Source organism: Meriones unguiculatus, chromosome 12 (genome assembly GCF_030254825.1).
Source record: "Meriones unguiculatus strain TT.TT164.6M chromosome 12, Bangor_MerUng_6.1, whole genome shotgun sequence".
In the NCBI taxonomy this organism is placed as follows: Eukaryota; Metazoa; Chordata; class Mammalia; order Rodentia; family Muridae; genus Meriones; species Meriones unguiculatus.
In genome coordinates, this window is record NC_083360.1 from 90,918,851 (window position 1) to 90,946,671 (window position 27,821).

Below are 27,821 nucleotides of genomic sequence, written 5' to 3' on the forward strand. Positions count from 1 at the left end.
TTTATACAGCATACCTTAATATAAAGAACTGGGGCTCAAGAGATGGCTCATCAGTTAAGAGCATCGAATACTCTCCCAGAGAACAAGGGTTTGATTCCAGCACCCATATGATGGCTCACAATTCTCTACCTCCACTTTCAGGGGCTCCGATGCCTTCTAGCCTTTGTGGGCACCAGTCACACATAGGATTCAGACATGAACACACTCGATCGACAGATATTTTTTAAAAGACATGACATTCTATGCACAGCAAAGAAAAACATCTCTGAATTACTTAAAAAAAAAAAAAAAAAAAAAGAATCCAATATCTTCTTGAATCCTGAATAACTGAAAATGCTTGCCTTGATAGGGAAGTACTCAGAAGGCGGCTTGTTGAAGCCACCCGGGACACTGCAGTACTCTGTGGGGTAGATTAGTGTGGTGGAACGAAGAAGATGATGCAGAAGGTTGCAGGACAGGGTGTATCCCTGCTTACAGGTCAGGTGCAGGGTTCGCTGGAGAATCTTCACAAGCTGCTCCTTATACGGAAGTAACTTCTTCCCATCCACACGAGTAATCTGAGAAGGCAGAAGAAAAACAAAAACAAAAACAAAAACAAAAAAAAAAAAACAACAAAAAACCCTTGAAGGCACTTGGTTTTAAGTCTTGAATACTCAATTCAGGATTCATTCAATATTTGACGCTACAGTAGCTTAAAAAAGTTTCTGTAAATGACTTTAACTTATTTTAAAATCGTTTTAGAAGTATCATTTTAAACTATACCTTAGTAATTAACTTTTTAAACTAAAAACACATTTTCTAACCTTATACTTGCTTATGCCAAAATAGCATCCTTTTCAAAAGAATCAACATTTCTTTAAAGGGACAAAATCTATATGTTTAAATGTCTAAACTATCTCATAAACAACAACAACGACAAGTTTGATCAAATTTTTAATGTAAAAGATTTCCAGGAATCAGGCATGGTGGTACACTCCTTCAACCTCAGCACTCTTAGAGGTAGAGTCAGGTAGATCTCTGAGAAGTTTGAAGTCAGCCTAGACTATACAATGACAACTCTTCCTCTCAAAAATAAAAAAACATAAAAAAAAAATTCAACTTGAATAAACTCCCAACTGATAAGTTATTCATCTTTATCAGAAAAGTGGACTGGAACATTTCTATCTCATTTGACAATGACAAACTTTGAAATATCCCACCTCTCTGAAGCTAGAGCCTGGCCTGATGGTGCATGCTTATAAACCCAGCACTCAGGAGGCCAAATATAATAAGACTTAGTCTCATCAAAACAACAATACTAAATCCCTAAATGACTGACTTTTCATATGCTTTATACCAGTAAAAACAAAACAAAACAAAACAAAACAAAAAAACCCAAAGTTTTAGAAGCAGGCAAATGATTTCTTCCAAATGCTTATAATACCTCAGATAGAAGCTGAAGGTTCCACAGCAACTCCTTGTCTAGCTCTTCTTCATTTAATACATCATCATCTAAAAACAGAAAAATAGCATCAAGAAAGAATTTAATGAACCCACTGGATATATTACGTTAAAATATTTCTGTGTTATATTCCTAATCTTTCAGAAAAAAGGACTTTAAGTCTTCACTACAAAAAGAAGAGGAAATTAAAAAAAAAAAAAAATCACTGGATGATGATGGCCCATGCCTTTAATCCCAGCACTCAGGAGACAGAGGCAGGTGGCTCTCTGTGAATTTGAGGCCATCCTTATCTACAAAGTGAGTCCAGAGCAGCCAGGGCTTGTTGCACATAGAAGATAGCTATTTCATGAAAGTATTCGTTCAATATGGCAGGATTTCAGAGTTACTTAGCAACCTGGCTGACGCACCGTGTGTGAATGAGGAAGGGATGTATGGGTACACATCTTTAATCCCAGCACTTGGGAGACAGAACTCCGTAAGTTCCAGAACAGCCAGGGCTGGAGACCCTCCATAGACAGACAGACAGACAGACAGATATAGATAGACGGATAGGTAAACCGACACAGACAGACAAAATGCTGCATAGATAAAAGAATCTATTGATATTAACAGAGTTCTAGAAATGATGAAAAACTTCATTGAAAATTACAGACCGAATAATGAGATTTTCTTTTTTGTGACTTACTCATTGTAAGCTGAGTTATAACACCGTAACAGTGAGGAACAAAGAGCTTCAGGGATTCTTCTGGGCAACACTGAAAATGTATTTGTATAAATAAAGTCATTTTTTAAAAGTAAACGCTTAACAGTCACAAAGTATGAAATAGCACTACTTCCACTGCCAAGAGCAATGTGTCTTAAAAACAAGTGCTTATGAAATAATCGTACGCCATCACCCAAAAAGGCTGGATAGAGGAAAGAGTGTCTGAGCTTAGCCTGCGCTACAGCAAGACACCGTATCTAAGTAACAAGCAAAATACAACAACCCACCTTCACAGCAGCACGGCACATGTCTGCCACCATGCGACCCGCAACTCTTGTCTCAAATATGTGCGAAACAGAAAAGTTAAAGACCTTCTGAAGGGCCACCTGTTGACACAGAAGAAATGAAAACGATCAGGAAATTTCTTTAGAAATCAACCACCTTGTGGAACATTAAAGGAAATAATACTCAAATTATTCCAACAGTAAATAAAAATTTTAACCACTGGTTACATGTAGATCTAGAAACTGTCTGTGTGGAGGATTAGAACTTAAACAAAACACTTGAGGGGGCTGACAAGACAGCTCAACAGGTAAGGGTGATTAGCATCTTTGCCTGAGTTTGATCTTTAGAACCTGCACTGTAGAAAGAGAGAGCAGATTGCCAAACATGGTCTCCCATGCACAGAAGAGAGGGAGAGAGAGGGAGGCGAGTAAGAAGTTAAAAAACAAACAAACAAACAAACAAAACCATTTGAAGAGCAAGAGTTGCTTTGGAATAGAAATGCTTTGTACCACTAAAGTAAATAGAACCCAAATACAAACTAACCACTTTTCCATAGTTAACAGAAAATTTTCTGGATATGTTTCTTAAAACTTGTCATTCTGACAAGTACAAAGGGTTCATTGCTATTATCTACTTCGAAGAATTGAAATACACAAAGTGTGGAGGCTTACATCTATAAATCCCAGCAAGTGGGAAAATGAGACAAAAGGATCATTGTATATTGAGAGCAGCCTGGGATACATAGCAAGTTCTTGGCCAGCCAGGGCACAAAACCAAGACCTGTCACAAAAACAAAACAAAATAAAAACCCAAAAGACTTTAAGCAGTCTATTTAATTTTACAACAATGTCACAAAATCTTAACCTATACGAAAGAATGGATTAACAAATACCAAAAGTAGAAATAAGTCTTGTCTAGTAAGAGATAGTTTCTGTTCCCTTCTTTCTATTCTTTCCTTTTGTTGCTGTGTCTTTGTGTTCTGTTGTTCATTTGTTGTTTTGTTTTAGTTTGAGGCAGAGTCTCACACAGCCAGGCTGGGTTGACGGTGACCTAAATTCATGTTTTTCCTGCCTCCTCCTCTGAAATGCTAGAACAAAAAACAGGACATAGCAGCTCACACCTTTAATCTCACTATTGGGGAGGTAGAGGCAGGAAGGTTTGTTAAGTTATTGTGTAACCTACGTACATAGTGGGTTCCTGGACAGCTGAAGATACCTAGTGAGACCAATAAATAAACAAAGCAAAACAAATTCAGGGACAACAGGTGTGTATTACTATACCTGACCTATACTCATGTATTCCTAGTAACTATTACATATGTGTGTGTAGTACAGCTTAGAGTTTCTTTCTTTCCTTTTTGTTTTTGTGTTTTGAGACTGGGTTTCCCTGTGTATAGCCCTGGCTGTCCTGGAAGTTGCTTTGTAGACCAGGCTGGCCTCAAACTCACAGAGACCCACCCACCTGCCTCTGCCTCTCAAATGCTGGGATTAAAGGCTTATGCCACACACATGCTTTTATACAGCTTAGTGTTTAATCAACATTTAAGTGTTGATTGATCTTGAAGGAAGGCAAGAAAAAAAATAGAAGCAATCACTTTAAACACTATATACATAGAGGTATGAGCGGCTGTCAGGTGAATGGCTGTTTATGCCTTTGAAGGAAATCACTTCTAATTAACCATAAGATGATTGCACCAAGGATTTAGCATCTATATGTGATACATAATTTCCCCAAACTTCTCTCATTAATTAAGTTACAAGTTGTGCAATATCAGGCAAGGTAATACATCCCTATAAACTTAGCACTTGAGAGCGAGGTAGAAGATAACAAGCTCAAGTGCAATCTGGCTACAAAGCAAGTATTTACCCACTGCCCCTAAAGGAAGCTGTACCATGACACCGTCCTCGTCAACTGCAAAACTAATAATCCTCTTTCAGTGTGTTTCTGTCTATAGACATTTACTACACTGTAATTCATTAACACTGATCTCAAAGTCAACTAGCTCAACTCTCATATACCTAAAAACATTAGAATTCAAGCATTACACTTTAGATTTAAACTGCAAATCAAAGCTTAAAAAATGCAAAATATCTGGGTTGTTTCCAGCTTCTGGCTATTATAAATAAAGCTGCTACAAACATGATTGAGCAAATGTCCTCAGTTGAGGAATGGATACAGAAATTGTGGTACATCTACACAATGGAATACTACTCAGCAATTAAAAACAAGGAAATCATGAAATTCACAAGCAAATGGTGGGAACTGGAAAAGATCATACTAAGTGAGGTATCCCAGAAGCAGAAAGACACACAGGGTATATACTCACTCATAAGTGGATATTAGATGTATAATACAGTATAAACATACTAAAATCTGTATACCTATAGAAACTAATCAAGGAGGACTCTGGCTAAGATGCTCAATCCCCATTCAGAAAGGCAAAGAGGATGGACATCAGAAGGAGGAGAAAACAGGGCATAGGAAAGGAACCTATCACAGAGAGCCTCTGAAAAGACTCTACCAAGCAGGGTATCAAAACATATGCTGAGACTCATAGCTAAACTTTGGGCAGAGTGTAGGAAATCTTATGAAAGAAGGGGGACAGAGAAAGACCTGGAGGGAAGAGGAGCTCCACAAAGACAGAAAGAAATATCTGGGCCCAGGGATCTTTTCTGAGACTGATACTCCAACCAAGCACCATTCACATGGAGATAACCTAGAACCCCTGCACAGATGTAGCCCATGGCACTTCAGTATCTAAGTGGGTACCCTAGTAAGGGGAACAGAGACTGTCTCTGACATGAACTGATTGGCCTGCTCTTTGATCACCTCCCCCTGAGGGGGGAGTAGCCTTACCAGGCCACAGAGGAAGACAATGCAGCCACTCCTGATGAGACCTGATGGACTAGGATCAGAAGGAAGGATAGGGGCATTTGGGGAGGGACATGGGTGGAGAAGGGGGAAAGAGGGTGGGATTGGGAAGGAAGGAAAGAGGGAGCTATAGGGAGGATACAAAGTGAATAAACTGTAATTAATAAAAATAAAAATAGAATTGAAAAAACCCACAAAATATGCCACTAAATAGATCACTTTGTGGCTGTATCTGATCAATGAGAGAGAGATACGTTTCAATTAGTTGACTATTTTTACCTCTTTACATACAAAATGATTTCTGCAAGGAAGTGTATCTGCAGACACTTTACAATGAGGAACAACAATTTTTTTTAAAACCTTTGAGTATAAAGGATAAACTGGCAACATGTACATACTTCAAAAGAAGCTGACACTCAATGCAAAACATTAGTAAAACAAAAAAATTGGAGTTCCATTTGTAGTAATGTTCTCTTACCATAAATATCTCTCTGGAACATTGTGTGAGGATTGTACTAAACGTAGAAGACAAACCTAATTCAACCAAACTCTCCAAATGAGTCATTTTCTCTGTTTCTGTCTCTTCCCTTGTTTGCTCCAACGTGCTACTTTCTATTAGTCCAAAGCATCTAAACAATCCAAACAAGCTTATTTTAGGAATTAAAAATTAGAGACAGTCAGGTACACTTCTATTGTTATTACTACCCAAGAGAGATCTATTCGTCTTCTTCATGATTCATAAACAGATAATCCTTTTTACCTCACAGTACCAGCTTCAGCTTTGGGTAAGACCTCAATAAAAGGTTATAGCACAGAAAGAAACCAGCTTCTAGGAACCACCCCTTTCCCCCCACTTTAAATCTGCCCAAGGAAAGACAGGACTGAGTTTTCAGCTTACCTGTCCATAAACTGTAAGACAAAATCCTCAAATTCAGCTGTGGCCGAACAAAGTTCTTTTTCAATCTGTAACATTGTAATGCAGAAAGATTTATAAATATGCTTAAGTTTTTCCCCTCTGAACTCATGAAATTCAGTTATAACCTAACAAACAAATCCAATGCAATTTTTTTGTGTTGGTTGCCATCATAAACAATATAACCACATCTATCAAGTCAGAGCCAATTCATGATTTTACCTGAACCAAGGCACCCAACTTTGTTATCAACTCCATTTTTTAAAATACTGGTAAAGCTGTAAAGGACAGCACTGTACTACTTCATAGCCAAAAAAAAAAAAAAAGCAAGTAACAACATGCTTACAAAAAAGAAAACATTTGACAACCTCAGGACACTGCTTTCACAATGGAGGGGTAGGCTGGTCTAGAAGAGCAGGACAAGTACACCATTAAATAGTCCACAATGCAAGGACAACGTTCGATAACAAAGAACTGCTTGGCTTCAAGGTATCACTGTTAGGATACTTGGGCCTATCATCTTGGAACTTGGAGAGTTAGGCTTCTTCAACATCCCAGATTTAATTGCCATGTTGGTTTTGTGTGGTCAAAGGTTCTAACTTTAGTTTCAGTGTATATATGCATTTGCCATACATATGAAGGTCAGAGGACAACTTTTTTTATTAGTTACATTTTATTAGCTCTGTATCCCAGCAGTATCCCATTCCCTCATTCCCTCCCAAACCCTCCCTCCCTCCCTCCCTCATCTCCTCCCTGCCCCTTTCCAAGTCCACTGATTGGGGAGGACCTCCTCCCGTTTCATCTGACCCTGTTTCATCAGGTATCTTCAGGACTGGTTGCAAAGTCCTCCTCTGTGGCCTAGCAGGACTCCTCCTCCCTTGGGGGGGTGGGGGTGGGGTCAAAGAGCCTGCCATTGAGTTCCTGTCAGAAATAGTCCCTGTTCCCCTTACTATGGGAAACCAATTGGTTACTGAGCTACCAGAGGCTTCATCCAAGCAGAGGTTCTAGGTTACATCCATTCATGGTCCTTGGTGTAGTGTCAGTCTCAGGAAAGACCCCTGTGCCCAGATATATTTGGTCCTTGTGGAGCTCCTATCCTTTCCACATCATAAAAACTCCCCCTTCTTTCACATGATTCCCGGCACTCTGCCAAAGGTTTGGTTATGAGTCTTAGTATCTGCTTTGATTCACTGCTAGCAGAATCTTTCAGGGGCCCTCTGCGGTAGGCTCCTGTCCTGTTACTTGTTTTCAGTAACTACGTCCAATGCACCTCCCATTTGTCTTTCTAAGTGAGGAATGATCATCTTACCCTGGGTCCTCAACTTTATAGAGTTATTTCTTTTCATTTCTTTTCTTTTGTTTTCTTTTCTTTTTTTTTTTGGGGGGGGGGGTTGAGACAGGGTTTATCTGTGTAGTATTGGCTGTCCTGGACTCTCTGTAGACCAGGCTAGCCTAGAACTCACAGAGATTCCATCTGCCTTTGCCTCCCTGAGTGCTAGGATTATAGGAACTGCTTTTCTTCCATCTTTACATGGACTCTAGAGATATATTTCAGGTCACTAGCCTTGCTCAGGAAGTACCTTTTCTGGCTGAGGTAACTCACTGGTCTCCATCCTCAATTTCTAAGATTATGCATTTCTGATTTGTAGAGACTTAAATGGTTTTATTTTTAGTGAAACTTCACTTAGTCTATGCTTAACAGTTCCATAAGAACCACAGACATGAAGAAAACCCTCTGTATGAAATGCCACTGGTCATGGAATATGTTATTTAAGCAGACAGTAATGAATGGAGAAACAAGGCAGCAGCATCTATACTGAATAAACCTTGTGAAAAAATGACAACAAACTGAAATATACTAACAGCTGTTAGGAGAAACAGCCTGTGCTTATTGTACTTCCTATGGTGGGTGTTAGGGCATCTCAACAAAGATAACATGGCTCCTAGTCATACCAGTAACTCTAGTCACAGAATAATAATTGTAGTTGTATTAAAAAAATAATAATTTACTTTTTCTGGAGATTGACCCTAAATTCTCATGCACAACAGGCAAATGCTGTCCCCTCTTTATGGTTTTTACTATTCACTTTTTGAGACAGGGTCTTGACATGTAATACAGGTTTGCCTTGAACTAACTCACATCCTCCTGCTCAGCTTTCTGAGCACTGTGACTGCTAATGTGCACCACACCAGCCTCCGTACCCTTTTAGCAACTGTACTTTCTAGAAACTATGCAAAACTGGGTTTCGAGGAATTAAAGATTCCTATGCATACATGGTAATGACACATTTCAGCTAAGCCTGCGTTAGCCAGAAAGTATCCTTACTTCTGTGAGGTCGTTTCTTTCTTGCAGCACAGATGAACAATCTACTAAAGGCACCAGAGTAGAAAAGGTTCCTATAAATTGGAATGTGATCTATGGGAAGAGACAAAGGATTTTCAAAATTAATTATACAATTCTATTTCAACACAAGTTATGCCAAAAGCTAGGTACAATATTGAAAATATCTTAAGGAAACTCCCATAATGATCTTTCTGGATATTTTTCATTTAAAATTATTTTTTCTTTTTTTGGGGGCAGGGGGGAAAAGGGATTAGGGATGAGGCAAAGCTAACTCAAACAAACCTGAAACTCATTATGCAGCCAAGTATGAGCTCAAACTCATGGTGGTCTTCCTAGCACAGCCTCCAGATGCTGTGATCACATGAGTAAGCCACTACACTTAAGTCTAAAATTAAACACTTTAAGGTTCCTAACAATTAACTGGCTGTTGCTTTAATAACAGAGTTATAGTAAAATTTGTTCTCATTATAAACTGAGTTTAAACACATAGTTCTCCAATCTTTTGTTACTGAAAAGTTAGTTTTTTTTTCCACCTGAAAATATCTTATTACAGGGAAATTTCTAAACTGTCAGAGAACAGAAAGGAAGGAAAGATAGCAAAGCAGTAAGTCAAGAGAAAATGTGTACAAGTTGGAATTTTACATCCTTTAACTTTTCTGTTGCTGTTACCGGCGACTTTGTTATTCTGAAACATAGTATCACTATGTAGTCCAAACTAGTCTCAGACTTGACTCAGTCTCCCAAGTGCTCAGACTATGGGCCTCTGCCACTACGCCCAGCTTCTGTATTCTGTAACTTTTCACCACACTCCTTTGATTACCCATGTAGAAAAAGAAAAGGGCAAGAGATAACATCCTGCAACAATTACTATGTCCAAGAAAAACTGCAAATATACAATGAGTTTTAAACATCATTAAACATATGTGGGTCAAGGAAAATTACAAAGGAAGGTATTACACAAATAAATTATGCACAAATCTCAACTTAAGCATTTATAACTGTAACACTGTGCCATAAGATTTTTAGATTGAGCTATGTTATCGTCAAAAGGTATCTAACTAAAAGGAAAATGCCTATTTAAATAATAATAGCTACAAACATCATCATCATCATGCTTACCATGCATTTACTAAAGTCGTTTGGATCCACCCCAGGCAATGCTCTCATCAACAGAGGTAGCATATGTGTTGGACCTTCAGGAAACCATTTGCTGCCTGATACCAAACTTCGGGCTACTCCAATTACACAACTTAACGTAGCTGTGAGCTGGTGAGGTTCTGTTAATGTCTCTAAAGCAGGGTATGTTCTATAATTTAAAACAGAATACTTTAAATAAACTTTAAACTAAGTTCATTAACTGTATTTTGTCTTACACTACTGTAGATAGCAGAATGCTTAGAGCAGAGATTGCCTACTAACATGAACAGATTTATAAACATAAAGGAATAAAACATATACAACTCCAGCCATCTGCTTCTGTGTCTCATCTTGTCTCCATATGAACTCCCGTGAAAAGAAGCATAAACTGATACTTTCGTTGTCCCAGCCAACTTCATCTATATCACACTGAACTAAGAATGACAAGGCACAAATATTCTGTTCATTCCTATTTAAAAACTAAAAAATAAAAAAATTAATACCTTTTAGTCCTTTTATCTTTTTTGAGATAGGGTCTCATGTAGCCCAGGATGGGTTCTAACTTACTATGTAGCTGAGGATGACCTTGAGTTTCTGATTATCTTCTCCTTATCTTGTCCTAAAGTGTTGGAATTCCAAGCTTGAGCCACCATATCAGGTTTTATATGCACTGCTAAGGACTCAACCCAGGCCTCTGTACATGCTAACAAATGAATCTACCAACCAAGCTACACCTCCCTACCTTCTTTTTCTGAGGTCTCACTGAAACTGGACTGTTTAGCTACACTGGCCAGCCAGCAAGCCCCAAGAATGCTCTTGTCCTCATCTTTCCAGAGTTGGGGTTACAGATACCTAGGTTCTTAAGTGGAAACTTACTTAGAACTTCAATTATTTCCCTCTACAAATCTACTTTGAATGAAAAAAAAAATGTTAGTATCTGTTTACACAGAAAAGGTTAAATAACAACAGTAGTGTCCTTCATTTTTTTAGATTTAATTTTATGTGCACAGGTGTTTAGCTCAAATGTTATACTGTACAGCACATGCATGCCTGGTACCAATGGTGCCAGAAAAAAAGAGCACTAAATCCCCTGGAATGGGAATTACAATGGTTGTGATTTGTCATGAGGGTGCTGGGAATCCAAACTCAGGTCCTTTGGAAGAGCAACAATCGAGCCCATCTGTCCAGCCCAAGAGTACTGGTACTTTTAAGTATGGAAAGAGAGAAACAAAAACAAAAACAAGCTGGGGTTTGTGCTGTGAACCTGTATTCCCAGTACTTCGGAATTCCAAAGTTTAGGGTAAGCCTCAGCTACACAATGACATGCAGGAATGCCACACAGGAAAACATGGCTGGGTTGCAGCTCAGTGGTAGAGTGTTTGCCTAGGACACATTTGTCCACATCCCAGGTTCAATCCTCAGCATAGAGAGTAAAACTCAAAGTAATGACTAATTACTTTGAGAGATTCAGGAACAATACTAAACTCTTATTTTGAGAATATAAAACTGTAAAAATTCTTTTTGGTATCTCTATTTGCCTATTTAATTTTTGACAGAGGGTCTCAGTAGGTTGTCCAAGCCATCCTCATTTCTTAGGTTCCTAAGTAGCTGGAACCACAACTACACACCACTGTGCCCATCTTACTTTAACATTTTTACGTTTGTTGTTGTGGTGTGTGTGTGTGTGTGTGTGTCTGCAGGTGCCATCAAAAGACAATGTACGAAAGTCAGTTCTCTCCACCCACCATGTGGACTCTAGGAACCAAACTGAAGTCATCAAGCTTAGTGGCAAGGACCTTCACATACTGAGTTAAACCAGCAGCACCTTAAAATTAAAAAGACTTCTGAGGCTGAAGACATGGCTCCGTGATTAAGAAAGCTTCCAATCCCATCCTTGCAAAAGACCAGAGTTCAGTTTCCAACACCCTTACCAGGCAGCACACATACCACTTGTAACTTTAAATCCAGAGAATCTGACGCTCTCTCCTGGCCTCTTTAGGCACCTGCATGTACATGCTCATAGACATACATATATATCAAATATATTGTCTAGAAAAATTCTGGGGTTTTGTCCTGTGTTTTAAGACAGGGTTTCATACTGTAGAGCCCTGGCTTACCAATAATCCATTATGGTAACCAGTAGAATGTTATTTTAGAAAGTAGTTTCAACATACAAAAGAATGAATGCACTATAACTGACACTGAAAACAGCTAATGTGATACATGAAAATGATGATAATAAAATTTTCTTCATTGATTTTCTTCTCCATCCTCAATATTTACTGACATATTTAATACAAACAGAAAAGTCATAATTTTTGAGTAAAAACCTGGGTGAGTAAATGAAATAGACAACTTCTTCTTGTCAATAAGCCTTTAAGATATCAATTTAATCAAGTTAAAAACACTGTGCTTCTCCTCTAGAATCAGGTATAGAACAGGTGGGTATAAACACAAAAAACACAAAACAGACACCACAGGCAAGAAAGGGAACCAAAGAGAACAGAAGAAACAATAAGCTATTCCTGAGGCATCTACCAAACATACAAAAGCTGAGCTTACCTTTCCAGCACAGGGGGTATTACTAACTCAGGTCTCATGAGTGCAAGGTTCTGCAAAGCCTGAGCTGCTTCTAGACTACCAGTTTTGCTAAACATAGCCAAGAGGACAGGCTGAATAATGCATTGTACAAAGTCTGTGACATCTTGATCAGTAAGCTTATGGCTCTCAGGCACAGGAGTTAACCACGAGGGCTTCTTGTATCTTTCATGATGTAATCTCCTAACAACGCTGTTTGGCAACCGCTGAAGGAGTTTCATTAACTTGTTCTGGGAACACAGAAACAATAGGTTCAACTTTCCTGCAGGTTCTAGCAGGTTCAGCTTTCCTACGCAGATATTTACAGTTCTTCTCACACAAGAAAGAAAAGAAGAAACACACCCTGGATATAAACAAATTATATGCTCTCACTACACAGAAAAACATACTATACCAACTAACAAACAGTGACTTCTAAATGCAAAAATTTACATTGCTGTTCTGTTTTTTGCTAGACAGAGTCACACTGTTGTCTTCCTGCCAGTCTCATGGATGCTAAGAAAACAGTCATGTGCCTCCCTGCCTTGCCTTAAATTCATGTTTTAAAAGAGTTTCTAGCCAGGCATGGTGGTGCACCCTAATCTCTGCATTCAGGAGGCAGAGACCCAGGATCTCTGATAATTTGAGGCTAACCTGGACTACATAGTGAGTTCTGAGCCAGCCAGGACTACACAGTGAGACCCTGTCTTAAAAGAGGAGAGGAGGAGGAAAAGAAAGGACCTTGCTACCAAATAACATGTTTCATTGTGTGTTTGTGTATGTACGTGTATGTGCCTATTTTTTGAAGATGTTTATTATTTACACAGTATTCTGCCTGCATGTGTGCCTGTAAGCCAGAAGAGGGCACCAGATCTCATTATAGATGGTTATGAGCCACCATGTGGTTGCTGGGAATTGGACTCAGGACATTTGGAAGAACAGCTAGTGCTCTTAACCCCTGAGCCATTTTTCCAGCCCCCATTACATATTTTAAAAAAGCCACTTTAATCAGGTTAATAAAAGATAAAAAAACTAGCAATATAACATTGAAACAATGTGCTAATGCTTTTGTGGCATTACTCATTATCATTTTGTTGCCAGTATTTAGCATTTTGTTACATGTGGTATTATGTTAGTATATTTCTGTCTTTTGTTGTTGTTGTTGTTTTTCAAGACAGGGTTTCTCTCTGTAGCCTTGGCTGTCCTGGACTCACTTTAGAGACCAGGCTGGCCTGGGAACTCACAGAGATCTACCTGCCTCTGTCTCCCAGAGTGCTGAGATTATAGGTGTGAGCCAATGCGCCTGGCTCTTTATGTCTTTCAAACACACAGATTTGAGTCTAATCACTTATACACTGCCAAAGATTATACGAAAGACAGGAAATATCACAGTTCTAAAATAAGTAATAGTTAAATATAACTATATCGTTAAATCTTCAAATACTACAATACAAACTGAGCATACTTACCAGCCAACGTCCATTATTTGAAGGATGATAAAAAGAAGTGATGCTGTTAAACAAACCAGCTAAATGTTTTTGTACTAATTTACTTGGTCCACCCTTGATCCAGAAGAGGGAGGGAGGGAGAAAGAGAAGGGGAGAGAGAAAGAGAGAGAGAGATAGACGTGAGTACCTATATTATACTGTATATGAACTCATCAAATATAACCCATATAAAGCTCTAATGTGGGTTTCCTTTATTCTAAGAGTGGTATCTCTAAATCAGTCAAAAAAAAACCAACTCCCCAATGATCTTTGCACAAATCAGTTTAAAACATTCCAATCAACACAAGAACAACTTAGTTAATTCTAAGTATAAAGCTGAAAATACGTCATGTTTCAACTTAGGGAAACAGACTTCACCATTCCTAAGTAAAAAATACAAGGAAACTACAATTTAACATAAAAACTCTCACCTTGCTATAATCAATAATGGTGATAGGAGCTGGTGAAATGGCTCATAAGTAAAAACTATGGCCTCAAGCCTGACATTTGACCCAGGACCCATATAGTGGAGAAAACAGACTCCCCCATGTGGTTCTCTGGCCTTCACATGGTACTGTAACTCCCATGTACAAGCACACAATCAAAACAAACAAACAAACAAGGAATGGCAGCATAAATAAATAAACAAGGAATGGAAACTCCCATGCACAAACATCTAAATAAATATTAATTAGAGAATAATTAATAGATAAACAAACAAGGAATGGTGACATAAGCCATAGAAAGCACTCCTTAAAATTCTTTAAAATATTCATTAAGTAAATATTTCAGTGTATGAAACAAAAAGATTTATACAACACACACACATTTTATGAGGTACTTTTTAATTCAAAAGAAAAGTATTTTTATTAATCTATTATTAAAACAACCAAAAAACAAAATCAAAGGAAAAAAATTAGTATCCTAATTCTAAAGAGCTACAACATGGGCTCATACCCACCACTTTGTCACATAATGATCTTTCAACAACAGCACAGAAGACAAAACGTCAAATTATATTCGGGAAGGGTATACTGGCTCATGCTTATAATTCAGGCAAGGGCAAGAAAATCACTGCAAGATCAAGGCCAGCCTGATCTATCAGAGCTCTGTAGTTAGATCTCCTATTAACCTCCCCCTCAAGTCTCATAAAAACAAAACAAACAAAGAAACACATATACACAAAAAATAAAACAAACCCCAAAACCGATTGTATTAGGAACATGCCTCCCAACTCAAATGAGGCCTATGTCTATTTTTCTCATTGAAACTGGAAGAGGCCAACTATTCAAAAACCGAAAGATTCCACAGCAACATGGTTATCACAATTTTCTCCCCTTTAACATTACAAAAAGAAGCTGTTACTGAAAAGGTGTGAGAAAAAGAGAGCAAACTTAACTCAAGGTTGACATTACTCAATTCAGGGAAACCTCCATAATAAGCATCCAAGATATTCTTCTCTCCTTTGAATACTAAGAAAAAACTAAAGTTCTATGTAAAATGGGAGTTTCAATCTCTTGCTGTAAATCTGAATGAACATTCTGTCTTTTCCACCGAAACATTATCAAATATAGTAGAATAAAAATCCAAGGAGGTAAAATTATTAAAACAAATCCTATAATTTTAATATAAAGCTGCTATAACAGTATCTGTTTAAATGCATATGAAAATTTACAAGTAATGGATTGTGACCACATTACAAATCTGAGAATTATGGATATACCACATTAAAAAATAGCTGAATCTTGTCATGCACAAGGCCCTGGGTTCAATCCCCAGCGAAAATGTAAGAAAAAGGGAGGAGAGGGGAGAGGAGGGAAAAGAAGAGGGGAAGGAAGGCCAAGGGATAAAAAAGTAAGGAGAAAGGAAAGTGGGGGAAGGGAGAGGAGTAACTAAAAGTAAAGAAGAAATGAAAGAAAACTATTTAATGATTAAGTGACCAACCAAACTATTAACATGGGCTTGAATTGGAAGGTTAAAGAAAATACAAGTGAATTTTATAAAACACGTAATTAACTACAAACCATCATTGCGGTGATCCATATTACAGCATGTCCTATATCATAAGCATTTGTTAAAAATCTTGGTACTAATACTTGGCTGCTTCCCACTGGGAGGTTCAGGCTTCTTAGAATTCTTGTAAATATCTTTTAAAACAAAACAAAATAAACACAGGAATAGAAATGTTCATAAATATCAAAATAACTCCTTAAATGGCTAGGGGAGTGTTAGGTATTAGTCTTAAATATACCCTCATTTTTCCCCCATGAGATTCTCAACAAAATTATGAGTGTCTAATCATTTGTTTTATTCCTTAGGAAGTAGATATTACAGATTGATATTCTGACGTCAGAGGCCACAGATATGAAGCAGCTCAGTCATGTACTCAAACAATGAGATATTTATAAGTTAAACATAAAAGAAAAAAAATGAAGCTATTGCAGTTAAACATAAAGTGTTTCACCCTTTCACTTCCTGTATACATACACATTACTTTCCCATGTCTCATTTTATACCAAAGATTCTTGACAGCAGCCCTAATGCAAGTACTGGGCAGGCCACTTTCACTCTTCAAACCTTAGAGCTGACTTCAAGTCCTAAGTCTTTGTTTTAGGCAGCATGTAATAACTGCATTTTAATGTAATTAAATTTATGCTTTAAAGCTATCATTACCGATAGGAATCCAAATGAAAGGAAGGGGGACGTGTTTTTGTCCCTTAGTTTTTAAAAGCTAACTATAGTGGAGAAAACCAACAAAGGAAGGGCCTTTTTGCGACTAGTCTTGTTCTAATATCAACTCCCACTTCCTATAAGGCTTTGCAGGAGATTCTACTACAGCTGAAGCAACACACCTCTAGAGATATTCTAACTTTAATTACTACGGGGGTGAGGGATAGCACTTCAGAATGCAAGCAAGTTTAACACAGAAAGTTCTTTGGAAGGAATAAACTCATGACAGTCCTAATAATTACTACTTTCTAAATTATTTATTCTCAAAATACACTTCATGTCTTCCATCGCAAGATGCATACAGTACTTGGCATTACGATTTAAGAAACAAAACAAGCCTTCCCCTTATAATTAGTATCAGGACTATGATATACATATTCAAATTTCTAATTACCTTTGGTACATATGGATCCCAATCTATGTATCCTATATTATCTGTGGCCAATCGAGCAAAGAGATTTACTAATTGCTGAAAGTAAACAAAAACAAAATAATGGTAAGCTGGTGTATTTACTGGTTTAATGTCAGTCATAACTCTTACTCTGACTATTTCAATGACATGGGTTTTACTGTGCTCCAGAATGGTCTTGAACTGACGATACCCCTGCCTCAGCCTCCCAAGTGCTGGCATTACAGGTGTGTGCCACCATGCCCACTTCATTTGTTCTTTTCAGAAATCATTAGAGCAATGCATATAGTTTATGACAGATTTTTTTGTCTGTTTGTTTGTTTTGAGATAGGGTTTCTCTGTATAGTCCTTGCTGTCCTGGACTCTCTGTAGACCAGTCTGGTCTTAAACTCACAGAAATACACCTTCTTCTGCCTCCCTGAGTGCTGCAATTAAAGGACTGCACCAGCTCATTTAGATTTTTTAAATTTTCCAAATTTAAGATCAGATTCATGCCACCCATTTAAATTTCACTGACACCAAAAGGAAAAATCACAAACCATTATGCACAATGAAAGTTGAAAGGAAAATTTATACATACACATTTCCATCAAATGTCCAGTAGCATTTATAATGAATACTAACAAAAGCAAACAGCAGTCATGCATTTTATAATGCAGGCTTGTCTAGTTCTGTTAGAAAATGTAGTAAAATCAAAGAAATTAACTGGACCTGGAGAGATGGCTACATGGTTAGGAACCTACAACACTCTTGCAAAGGAACCAATATAGGTTCTAGCCTACACATCTGGTAGAAAAGCCCCACTGATAATCTACCTGTGACAAGCTCAAAGCTCTACCTGTGTTTACCCTCAAAACTTCAAGTGGCCAGTTCAGTCACCAGCCTGGGTCTTCCTTCAGTTCTTCTCTGCCTCCTTATGTTTCTGACATTCCTATAGATTGAGCCAAAGCACCTAGGCTCTGTAGCCGTCATGAAGTGCCCCTAGGTGGGGGTGCTGTAGAGGTCATCATTCCCAAGACTCAAGGATAAGTGCTTTGTGGTCCTGAAGAAGCCAGACCCCACCCCCAGCCTGGTACTGAACCACAAGGACATAGTCTTTGGTGACTGGGCAGAGGTGGCACCTGATACATACACCTTACCCTCAACAAGCTAAGCTATCCACAAAGACTACTCTAGCACTGCAAGAAACAAGATTACACACTCAGAGTTCTAGCTCTAGAGGATGTGATGCCTTTGGCCTCCTCAGACACCTGTAACTCACATGTAAATACCCACCTACACACAGACATGCGTGCACACATGCGTGCGCGCGCGCGCGCACACACACGTGCACACACACACACACACACACACAATTACAAAAAGAAAAAAAAAATACTTACCCCCTCCCATTGTGGGAGATTTTGCACTGAAACCCAAAGGCCAATTAGTTCATCAAACCAAAGTCTGAAGAAGAAAGACATTGTTATGAATAGCAAGTGATTATAGAAAGTAGTTCAAACCCAGGTAGTCTTTGTACTTCTAAATCTATCGTTCTTTCTGATAACTTCTAGAAAAAGTATACTGAAAGTTTCAAACTTAATGGAACAAAGAAATATTTTTTGTCTGAGTATTCCTTTTCCTGTTTACTTATGCTATATTGTAATCTCATCTGCTAAATGTTCTGAATTGTTAATAACTATTATCCACTTTTACTTCACAGTTGTCACAGCTTTCTCCCTTATATTGTTTGGCTCTTCTGACATTTTTTCATTATAGCTGACATCTTAAAACCATCATTTTCATTGGGTTTGTCACATATGCATTACTTTCTTTACAATCATATGCTCAGCGGTTTTAGCCTTCACGCTTGAATTGTAATAAACAGATTTGATTTAATAAGCTGTACATTTTTTTAGCTCCTTACTAGTTACTGGTATTGCTGCATCCTAGAATATGTCAAATATGCACACACTTACTTAAAACCTTTATGATGCAGTTCTGGAGGAAGGGAGGTAGGAAGAAATATTTCAAAATAAGTGATGGCCTTTTGCATTGTCACATCAAAAGGACACATTAAAGGACGCCATTCTTCTAACATTTCTGCTGTTGCATCTGCTGGAAAATATCTAATGAAGAAAAAAAAAGGTTTCCATTGGATTATCTGACCATTGGATTACAAATTCTGTAATATTTATATATGACTGACAAAGGCGGGGAGAATAGACCTAGAGAATCAGCACCACTTGCCCAGCACCCAGGAGGACCTGGGTTTGTTTCCCAGCACCAAAAGAGGAATGATTCCCATGGGAAAAGAAAATATATTTCATAAGATGAACATACTAGAAATATCAGGTTCTCAAAATAAAAACATACTTTTACAAAGGCAGAATAAATATCTGGCCATTTAGGAAAAAGTCACTCTTGTTTTATCTAGCAGCCTTTTGGAACATGCTTTGAGGCTGAGAAAACACCATTACTTAGGTTCTTCAACATAAAAAACATGGCTGTAGTTTAAGTAACAGCAACTGAAAATTTCTTAATAAAACTTAAGTCTATGCGGGTGATAAATAATCAGTACAATAAGACAGAAGCAGCAGCCCAGAAATTTCCAGGATGTTTTACAGAGTCTGTGGTTTCCATGCACCATCAAAGGACCATAGGACCACAGCAGAGTGGGAAGACCTGGTTCTACAGCATCTGATATTCTGCAATTGTATATTAAAACACACACACACACACAAACAAACAAACAAACAAAAACTGCCAGGAGTATCCCTGTGATTTAGAAACTTAAGTTGGGCTGGAGAGGTAGCTCAGGTTAAAAGCACTGGCTGCTCTTCCAGAGGTCCTAAGTTTAATTCCCAGCAACCACAACTATCTATACTGGCTCACAACCATCTATAGTGTTATCTGGTGCCCCCTCTTCCGGGGTGCATGTGTACTTGCAGACATAACATCGTATACATAATAAATAAATAAATAAATCTTAGAAAAAGGAGCTTTAACTCTCTCTCTATCTCTCTTTCTCTCTCTCTCTCTCTGTCACACACACACACACAATGAAAGTACGTGACTTTAAGAGGCCATGTGTAAATTGCTAAATGCATCTGCAACGGTATAAAACTTGGGAGTGGTACATACCTATAATCCTAACACTCCAAAGTGGAGACAATATGACCAGGACTTGTTTTAACTTCTCAATGAATCAGTATTAGGTATAAAGTGCCGTATCCGAGAAATTTGTATTCGTCCCAAAGAAGTATAGGTTTAACCTATACTTCTTATAATTATTAACCTATCATATTTTAATAGCATAAAATATAAATAGGTTAATAATAATAGTATATTATTAACCTATCATATTTTCATAAACTTAAAAGGCATACTTTATTATTGCATATTAATAAAATTATATCCATAATAATACTTCTATTGAGTTTACCATGCATTTTCTGCCAGGTACTAAATGCAGCAAATTGCAGTTTAAAGCAGAACCACCACCACTGACCGATGCTCCCTTCACGGAGCTTATACATCAAATACCACTTTCTAGTATTTCCGAGTCAGTTCTTAGCAAAGCAATACTAACTAAAAAACTTCGCCCTCTAGGCTCTACACCTTTTCCACGGTGCATACACCCACCAGCTCACACACATGCACACACACAGACAAGATTAGTAAGTTAACTTTTTTTAAAAAGTAAAAATTCAGTCAAAACCTGGGAACACTATGTTGTGGTCAATGACTAGCACTACAATATCAGAAACTATTTATACCTTTAATTTCCTCTTCAAAGTACACTAAAGATGGGGGAAAGCCCACAGGTGTAACAAGAGGCTTTATAAGTTGGGAGCTACTTACGGTCGGCAGCTTTTCACGAGTGTTTTGAGAACATTTTCTACAGAACTGGAGAAGAAAAAGGCATTTGATAAATTACATTGAGGTATTTAAATAACATAGTTAATTCTACAACCTATATCTCAAAGATACAAACATAAGTTTTGATAGTATCTGTTTACATGTAATTACTAAACCTTTTCTTTGCTGTAGACAGAATTACAAGGATTTTCTACTAGACTTCTTAAGTCTTTTTTCTCTGCCCTCATTTTACTCTTTTTTTCCCCCAATAAATAAATCAGAGAAAAACACTGTACTGGAAAAAAGATAAACCCCTTTTCAATCTTTACAAAGTAGGTAACAAAAGTCATATTAAACACACATAAAGTAAGCCCAATGGCTGGAAATTCTAAATAGTCATTTTTATGATAGTGCTTTTGTATCAAAATATAAACTGTGATATAATGAAATACAGTATGCTTCTATCAGCACTGGAAGAAGTTTTGTTAATCAACTTTTAAGAGTTCTTTAGCCCTCCAAGGCACTTTACTGCTAGTAACAATTATCAAAAACTGCAACTGTTCTGTTTAAACAGCTACTCATAAAATTAGGTGAGCAAATGAAAAACCCACACGAAAAAAGGACATGGATACTGGTTCAAATACATGACCAAAACAGAATATTTAAGATACCAATTAGACTACAGTCAAAACTAGTCAAAACCATGAACAAAACAAAGGGGTATCATGAACTGAAATTTAAAATGAATCTGTGACTACTTACAGTATAATAAATACAAACAGAAACACAAAAATGTTCAAAAATTCAAGGGCAGGACAAAGGTGTTAACGCTTTAGACATGTTCTCATTAAACCTTTTGAAATTCTTCAAGTCCAGAGGTCTGACCAATTTTCCTGGAAGCTTAAGAACTGCACTATAAGGAAATTCCAAGGACAGCACAAAACAAACTTAGCACAAGAAGCCAATACATCATGTAGCTGCAACCTAGAAAGAAAACTTCCGTCTTGTTATTAACTAATCCCTGTAAGCATCCTCCTTCTCTGGGGGTTGGGCATCAGGAAGTAATTCACAAGGTGACTTTTACACTAAAAAACAGGAGCCACATCAGGAAACATTGTTTTAATGCCCAGATCAGAACAATGCTCTTCTCTCTCTCTCTCTCTCTCTCTCACACACACACACACACACAAACAATTAAAAAACTCGTTAACTGATCACCTAAGTTTGCCTAGTGAAGAAAGAGAAAGTGAGGATAAACTTTTCTCTAATTACATTTTAAGCTCCCTGAAGACTATGGCTGTACTTATCACTCCAGGGTAACCAATGTGCTTCTAATAAGGTTGTTCACATCTGCAGGGATACCTACACTTCTGCTCACTTATAATAATCAATAAATCCGTTTTATCAGGGGAACAGACAGTACAGATCTTGAATCTTCTTACAGTTTGAAGAACCAGTTAGTAACAAATATAAAAAAAAAAAAAATCAACATGTAGGAAGCCATCTGCTTTGATTCAGACTTTAAAGGTGACTTCTGAAATATGAAGTGTATTTCTAAGGAAAAGGAAAAGATCCATGACCCTGCCACTTCCTAATGCTTGTACTCCCATTAGTTTTCCATTGATGTTACTAGTTCAGCAGCAATTAACTTCAGATTTTAATGTGGAAATTCTGCTATTTTTAAGTAACTTCACTACACCAAAAAAGAAACTATCCTAACATCAGAAACTATTCCAAAAAGCAAGTCATTAAAGACTATACAGCTAAAGGTTGCCTACATTCCAGAAGCAAGCACAGGAAATTAATGATAACACCTACTCCTGTAACTTGTTGCTGAGTCAAGGGTTGTAGAGTGTGATCTCATTCACAGAGTCAATTCCAACCCCTTCTTCCACATGAGGTCTGCATCATGGTAGTTAGGCTCTTTATCAGAAAAGGGTGCATCTCTCTAACCTGTGATATCTGTATAGTGACCTTTTGTGATTCTTGTAATCTCTCAAGATGAAGGAAACAATGTTTCTGTTTAAAAATAAAATAAAAGGTTAAGGCTAGATGCTACCAGACCATATTTTATTAATTTTTAGAGGGAATGGATAATCACTACTTAAGTTTCAACTGTTGGAAATTTATGCTAAACTGTTAGCTCCAACTGCTGTTTTAAAAAGGGATCTAAAGTGACTAATTTTGGATGAGGTTACCACACCCTGTTCGCTCTTAGAGATTCGCTCATTAAAAAGTCATGGCGCACAAGTGCTTCGGTTTGAACCTAGGCGTCAGACAAATCTGAATTTGAAAATCAATTCCACCGTTCCTAGAAGTATAATATTACAGCTCAGTACTTTGCATCACGACAAATAATACCTATCCTCTTATAAAGCTATTGTAAAAAACTGAGATAATATAAAGACAGCTGCTGGGTACCCAGAATTATCTGCTAGGCATCACAGTAAATACTGTTAGCTCATACTTTGCAAATCTCACTGCACTTGTAATTCCACAGAACAAAAACGCAGACGGTCAAACACAAGTAACAGGCCATGCCTGGTGGCAGGACTTCTGGGGGCTGGACGCTAGCCTAGGCCGCGCAGCAAGGGCCCGCTCCCTCCCTCTCAAAATAAATAAATAAATAAATAAATAAATGAATAAATAAATAAATAAATGAAGATGATAATGATGACAATAAAAACAAAAAAGCAATATAACATTTTTCCTAGAGGCATATTACTATGAAAAATAGACTATACAACTTCATGGCAGCCTTTAAAATATATAAAGAAAATATATAAAATTGATTTTTTAAAAGGACATTAAATTAGAAGGAGACACGGGGAGGTAGAGTCAGAAAGGAAGAGAAAACGTGAATGAGTTCAAAATACTCTGTATATAGGGCCAGGTGTGGTAGAAGAGGCCTTTATTTCTAGTATTCAGGAGGCAGAGAAAGATAGACCAGTGTGAGTAGAGGCCGACCTGGTCTACAAAGTGAGCTCCAGGCCAGTCAAGATTATATAGTAAGACCCTGTCTCAAAAAATCAGGGGCTGGAGAGATGGCTCAGTAGTTAAGAGCACTGGTTGATCTTCCAAAGGGCCCACATTTATTTCATAGCACCCACATGGCAGCTCACACATGTCTGCAACTACAGTTCCTGGGTTTCTGACACCCTCATACAGACATACATGCAGACAAGACACCAATGGGCATACAATAAAAATAAATTATAAATTCTTTATAAACCCAAGCATTTTATTAGCAGAAATAACCTATATTACACTCTGCATTTCTTTTTTTCTTTTTATTATTAGTTACATTTTGTTAACTCTGTATCCCAGCTGTATCCCGTCCCTCATTCCCTCCCAATCGTTACTATCATGCAATATGCCACTCTGAGTATATGGAACATTGCTTTTTTGTTTGATTTTGAGTTTCTCTGTGCAGCTCTGGCTGTCCTGGAACTCGTTCTGTAGACCATCTCTCAAACTCAGAGCTCCCCCTGCCTCTGCCTCACGACTGCTGGGACTAAAGACATGCACCAACATCACCAGGCTGGGAACATTGTTTTATGAAATAAAACCATAACCAAAAATATCTGGTATGCTTGTTTCTGAAATAAACAGTATACAAATTTGTATGTTTCTAGTGTCAAACTTACAAATAAGTTCTTTACAATTTTGTATTTTGCACTAAATTAAAAACCCTACCAGGCCATATAAGGCACTGCATTTCTTTAGTCCCAATACCCAGGAGGCAGGCAGTTTTCTGTGAATTTAAACCAGCCTGTTCTACATAGTGAGTTCCTGAACAGACCAGGTTACATACAGACCTTGTCTTAAACAAACAAACAAACAAACAAACAAACCTCTACCAAATTACCAAGAATCTCAGCACTTGGAAGTCTTGAGATATAAGGGAAGGAAGGAGAAGAGAGGAAAAACTGTTATCTTTGCCCTAAACAGGACCAACTTTTAAAACAGAATGAAGAACACAGTGCTCTAAGCAGTGGTTTCCGTAAGAACGAATATGTGAGGCACAGAGAGTTGAGAAAAGAATCAATTCTGATTATAAAAAGTCATCTAAAAATAGTAGAGAACAGGCTGTCAAACGACTGAGCCAGCTCAAATGTGTCAAAAGAATTTAAGGTAGAAATACTGGAAACAAAATAGCAATTCTAAGAAAGTAAGTCATAAAATGGGTCCTTATAAGTTAAAGAGTGTCAAATTTAACATGTTTGTAAAAAGAAAAAAGTAATAAGCTTATTTCTTGACTATAAAAATATAAGCACAGCTTGGAGTATCAGTGTACCAAAACAGTGTTAAACAGAAAAGCAGTAACTGTCAAAACTGTTCCCTTGTAGAAATTCGGCAGACTGGGACGTGCAGGGAGGAACAAGGAGCTCCAAGGACACGGCAAGCACCATGGTGTGACTTGCTGGCTTCTCTAGCAAGAGCCAAAGAGTGGTGTTCAACTCAAGGCAAGCAGAAGGGAGGAGGTCCAAAAGGTGTTTCTAAACTGAATTTATAGTTTTTATATTATTGTTTTGTTTTGGAGACAGATGTCTCCCCAGCACTGGGATAAAAGTGGTGTAATATACACCCAGCTGTTCAAAACTTAATATCCTAAAAAGTAACGAAGTAACAAATCAATGATACACTTTACAATGAATTCCCTGAAAGTACAGGCATACAACCCTGTATGTCAACCACTCTAGCTTACTGGTTCAATATAGGTCACCTTTCTAAGAACATCAATTTAGTCTGGTGCTTAGATGGCGAAAATCTACCGCTTGGAAAGAGCACTACCTAATAAAGACAGGAATATGTAAAACAAAAGCCTTAAACTCACACACTTTAGCTCAGAGCCTTAGGGCATGAAAGGGTGCCTAACGTGAAATGAAGACGCGACCACAGCTTACGGGCTAGAATAAACTGTTCTTACAGAATCAAAAACAGGAAAAAGAAAGCATGATTAATCAAAGCAAAAGACTGCTGGGTGGTGGCATATGCCTTCAGTTATGGAGAGGCAGAGGCAAAGTAGAAATGCTGTTATTTGAACGACATATGGAAAACATAGGGTGGGCTAGAAGGTAGGTATTGTTGTGTATGAACATGCGTGAGTGTTTGCCAGGGGTGGGGCGTCATTTAAACCTAGCGCTTCACAGATGCTAAGACTACGCTTCACCAGAATAATCTCCGGTCTGACTTTTAAAAAATATCTACTTTTATTATTTTTAAATTATGTGTATGTCTGGGGATGGGAGTGGGCACATGCCTAAGGGCAGGTGCCTATGGAGACATTCAATCTCCCTGGATATGGAGTTACAGGTCACTGTCCAAAATGGATGCTGGGAACCAAACTTGGGTTTTCTGCAAAGAGCAGTATGCATTCTTCATTCCTGAGCCATCTCCCCAGCATACCATAGGGCTCTTTTAAAGGATAATGACTGGGGAGAACCTAAGCGAGCTTTAGTGGTCAAAAACCAGGTATGTAAAACATCCTACAATTTGTATACTGGCAAGATATTGAAAAATTTAAGAAGATAGGTATGGTGGCACACTCCTATAATTCCAGCACTGAGAAAAAAGATATTTAAAGCAGCTGATTTCTTTTCCAATAGCTGATTTCTTTTCTGAATAGCCAGTGGAATATCTAAAAGTCTTAAAACAATGTTTTGTTGTTGCTGTTGTTTTTAAAGACGGGTTTTCGCTTTGTATCTCTGGATGGCTTTCTACTTATTATAAGCCCAAGCTGGCCTCAAATTTACGGCAAACCTCATGCTCAGCCTCTTGAGTGCTGGAGTTAACTGCATGAACAATCATATTCAGTTTAAGACTTTTATAAATAAGTCTTTAGAGCGGCATTTGGTAGAGACACAAAATCATGGCAGGCTGAGGATGTAGTTTAGGTTTTAAGAGCACCTGACTAGCAGGCACAAGGCCCTAGGTTCAGTCTCCAGCCACTCTCACACACCCTGGTACACAAGCTTCATGCTGCTGGCACTACTCTACAGCATAAAATGAAATGCAGCACATCCACACAGAACTATACACAGATTAACACTAGAGCAATGGAGGCAAATTATCTTGGGCTCAAGGCCAGCCTTAGTTCCAGAGTGAATCTGAGAGCCTATCTGGAAAAGACAACACTAAACAAGACATGGATGACTTTTTTTTTTTTTTTTAAATAGCTATTGTTGAGACAGGGTCTCCAGATATCCCTGGCTGCCTAGAACTCACGTAGACCACGCTGACCTGAACTAGGAGATCTGCCTGTGACACCAGCTATCTATTATTGCTTCGAGCACTGAATGCCAGATTTCAATTTTACTGACGCTCTCCAAGAAGCCTACTGAATACATTCTCTAAGGCTTCACTTATCTTCACTGGCCACCCTTCGCCTCTGCAACATGTCTGTTGTGGTGTCCTTTTATTCTAAGCCTTAACATTTATTTCAGTGAAAGGTTCCTTTCCTTACCTGTATTTATCTCTTCGTTTTTATTTTTGTTTTTTGAGATGAGTCTCCTTTATAGCTCAGTTTTCCTGAAACTAATTCTTGTTGACTGGGCTGGCCTCTAATTCATATAGATCCACTTGCCTCTGAATCCTGAGTGCTAGGATTAAGAGTATACATCATCACGCCTGGTTTTATAATTTTTTTAATGCGTGTTTGGCCTACACGCAAGTATACACGCGCAAAGTGTCCAAAAAGGCCAGAAGAGGGTGTGAGATCCCCTGGAGCCAGTTATAAGAAATTGTGAGCTGCCATGTGGATGGTGGGAAGCTAGCTCAGATCTTCTGCAGCCATCTTTCCTGTCCTTGTATTTCTTGCATAAAATGTTTGATCTTTTTTTAAAATCCAAACAAATTCATGTTAAATAGATGTGAAATCTCAGTATATCATATATATGTATAAATATACATATATACCTGTGTGTGTATATATATACACAGACACACACAGACAGACAGACAGACACATGCATACATGATTCCACTGAGACAGGATTTCTCTGTATAGCCCAAGCTGTCCTAGACTCACTTCATAGCCCAGCCTGGCCTCAAACTCAGAGGTCTACTTGCCTCTGCCTCCACA

The 27,821-nt window shown here is 38.0% G+C and overlaps 1 protein-coding gene across 2 annotated transcripts in view; it reads right to left on the minus strand.

Moving 5' to 3' along the window:
* Window positions 1-27,821, minus strand: part of Psme4 (proteasome activator subunit 4) — a 113,003-nt gene that overhangs the window by 52,712 nt on the left and 32,470 nt on the right. For both annotated transcript variants that reach the window (XM_060366188.1, XM_060366187.1), the window contains exons 4-18: window positions 20,741-20,785; window positions 18,856-19,005; window positions 18,280-18,343; window positions 16,883-16,957; window positions 15,783-15,905; window positions 13,741-13,833; window positions 12,257-12,522; window positions 9,677-9,863; window positions 8,540-8,629; window positions 6,199-6,263; window positions 5,779-5,929; window positions 2,432-2,530; window positions 2,127-2,196; window positions 1,424-1,491; window positions 342-557 (exon numbers count right to left, since the gene is read on the minus strand). In XM_060366188.1, coding sequence (XP_060222171.1) covers window positions 342-557; window positions 1,424-1,491; window positions 2,127-2,196; window positions 2,432-2,530; window positions 5,779-5,929; window positions 6,199-6,263; window positions 8,540-8,629; window positions 9,677-9,863; window positions 12,257-12,522; window positions 13,741-13,833; window positions 15,783-15,905; window positions 16,883-16,957; window positions 18,280-18,343; window positions 18,856-19,005; window positions 20,741-20,785 — 1,762 coding nt within the window. The remainder of the gene's footprint in view (window positions 1-341; window positions 558-1,423; window positions 1,492-2,126; window positions 2,197-2,431; window positions 2,531-5,778; window positions 5,930-6,198; window positions 6,264-8,539; window positions 8,630-9,676; window positions 9,864-12,256; window positions 12,523-13,740; window positions 13,834-15,782; window positions 15,906-16,882; window positions 16,958-18,279; window positions 18,344-18,855; window positions 19,006-20,740; window positions 20,786-27,821) is intronic.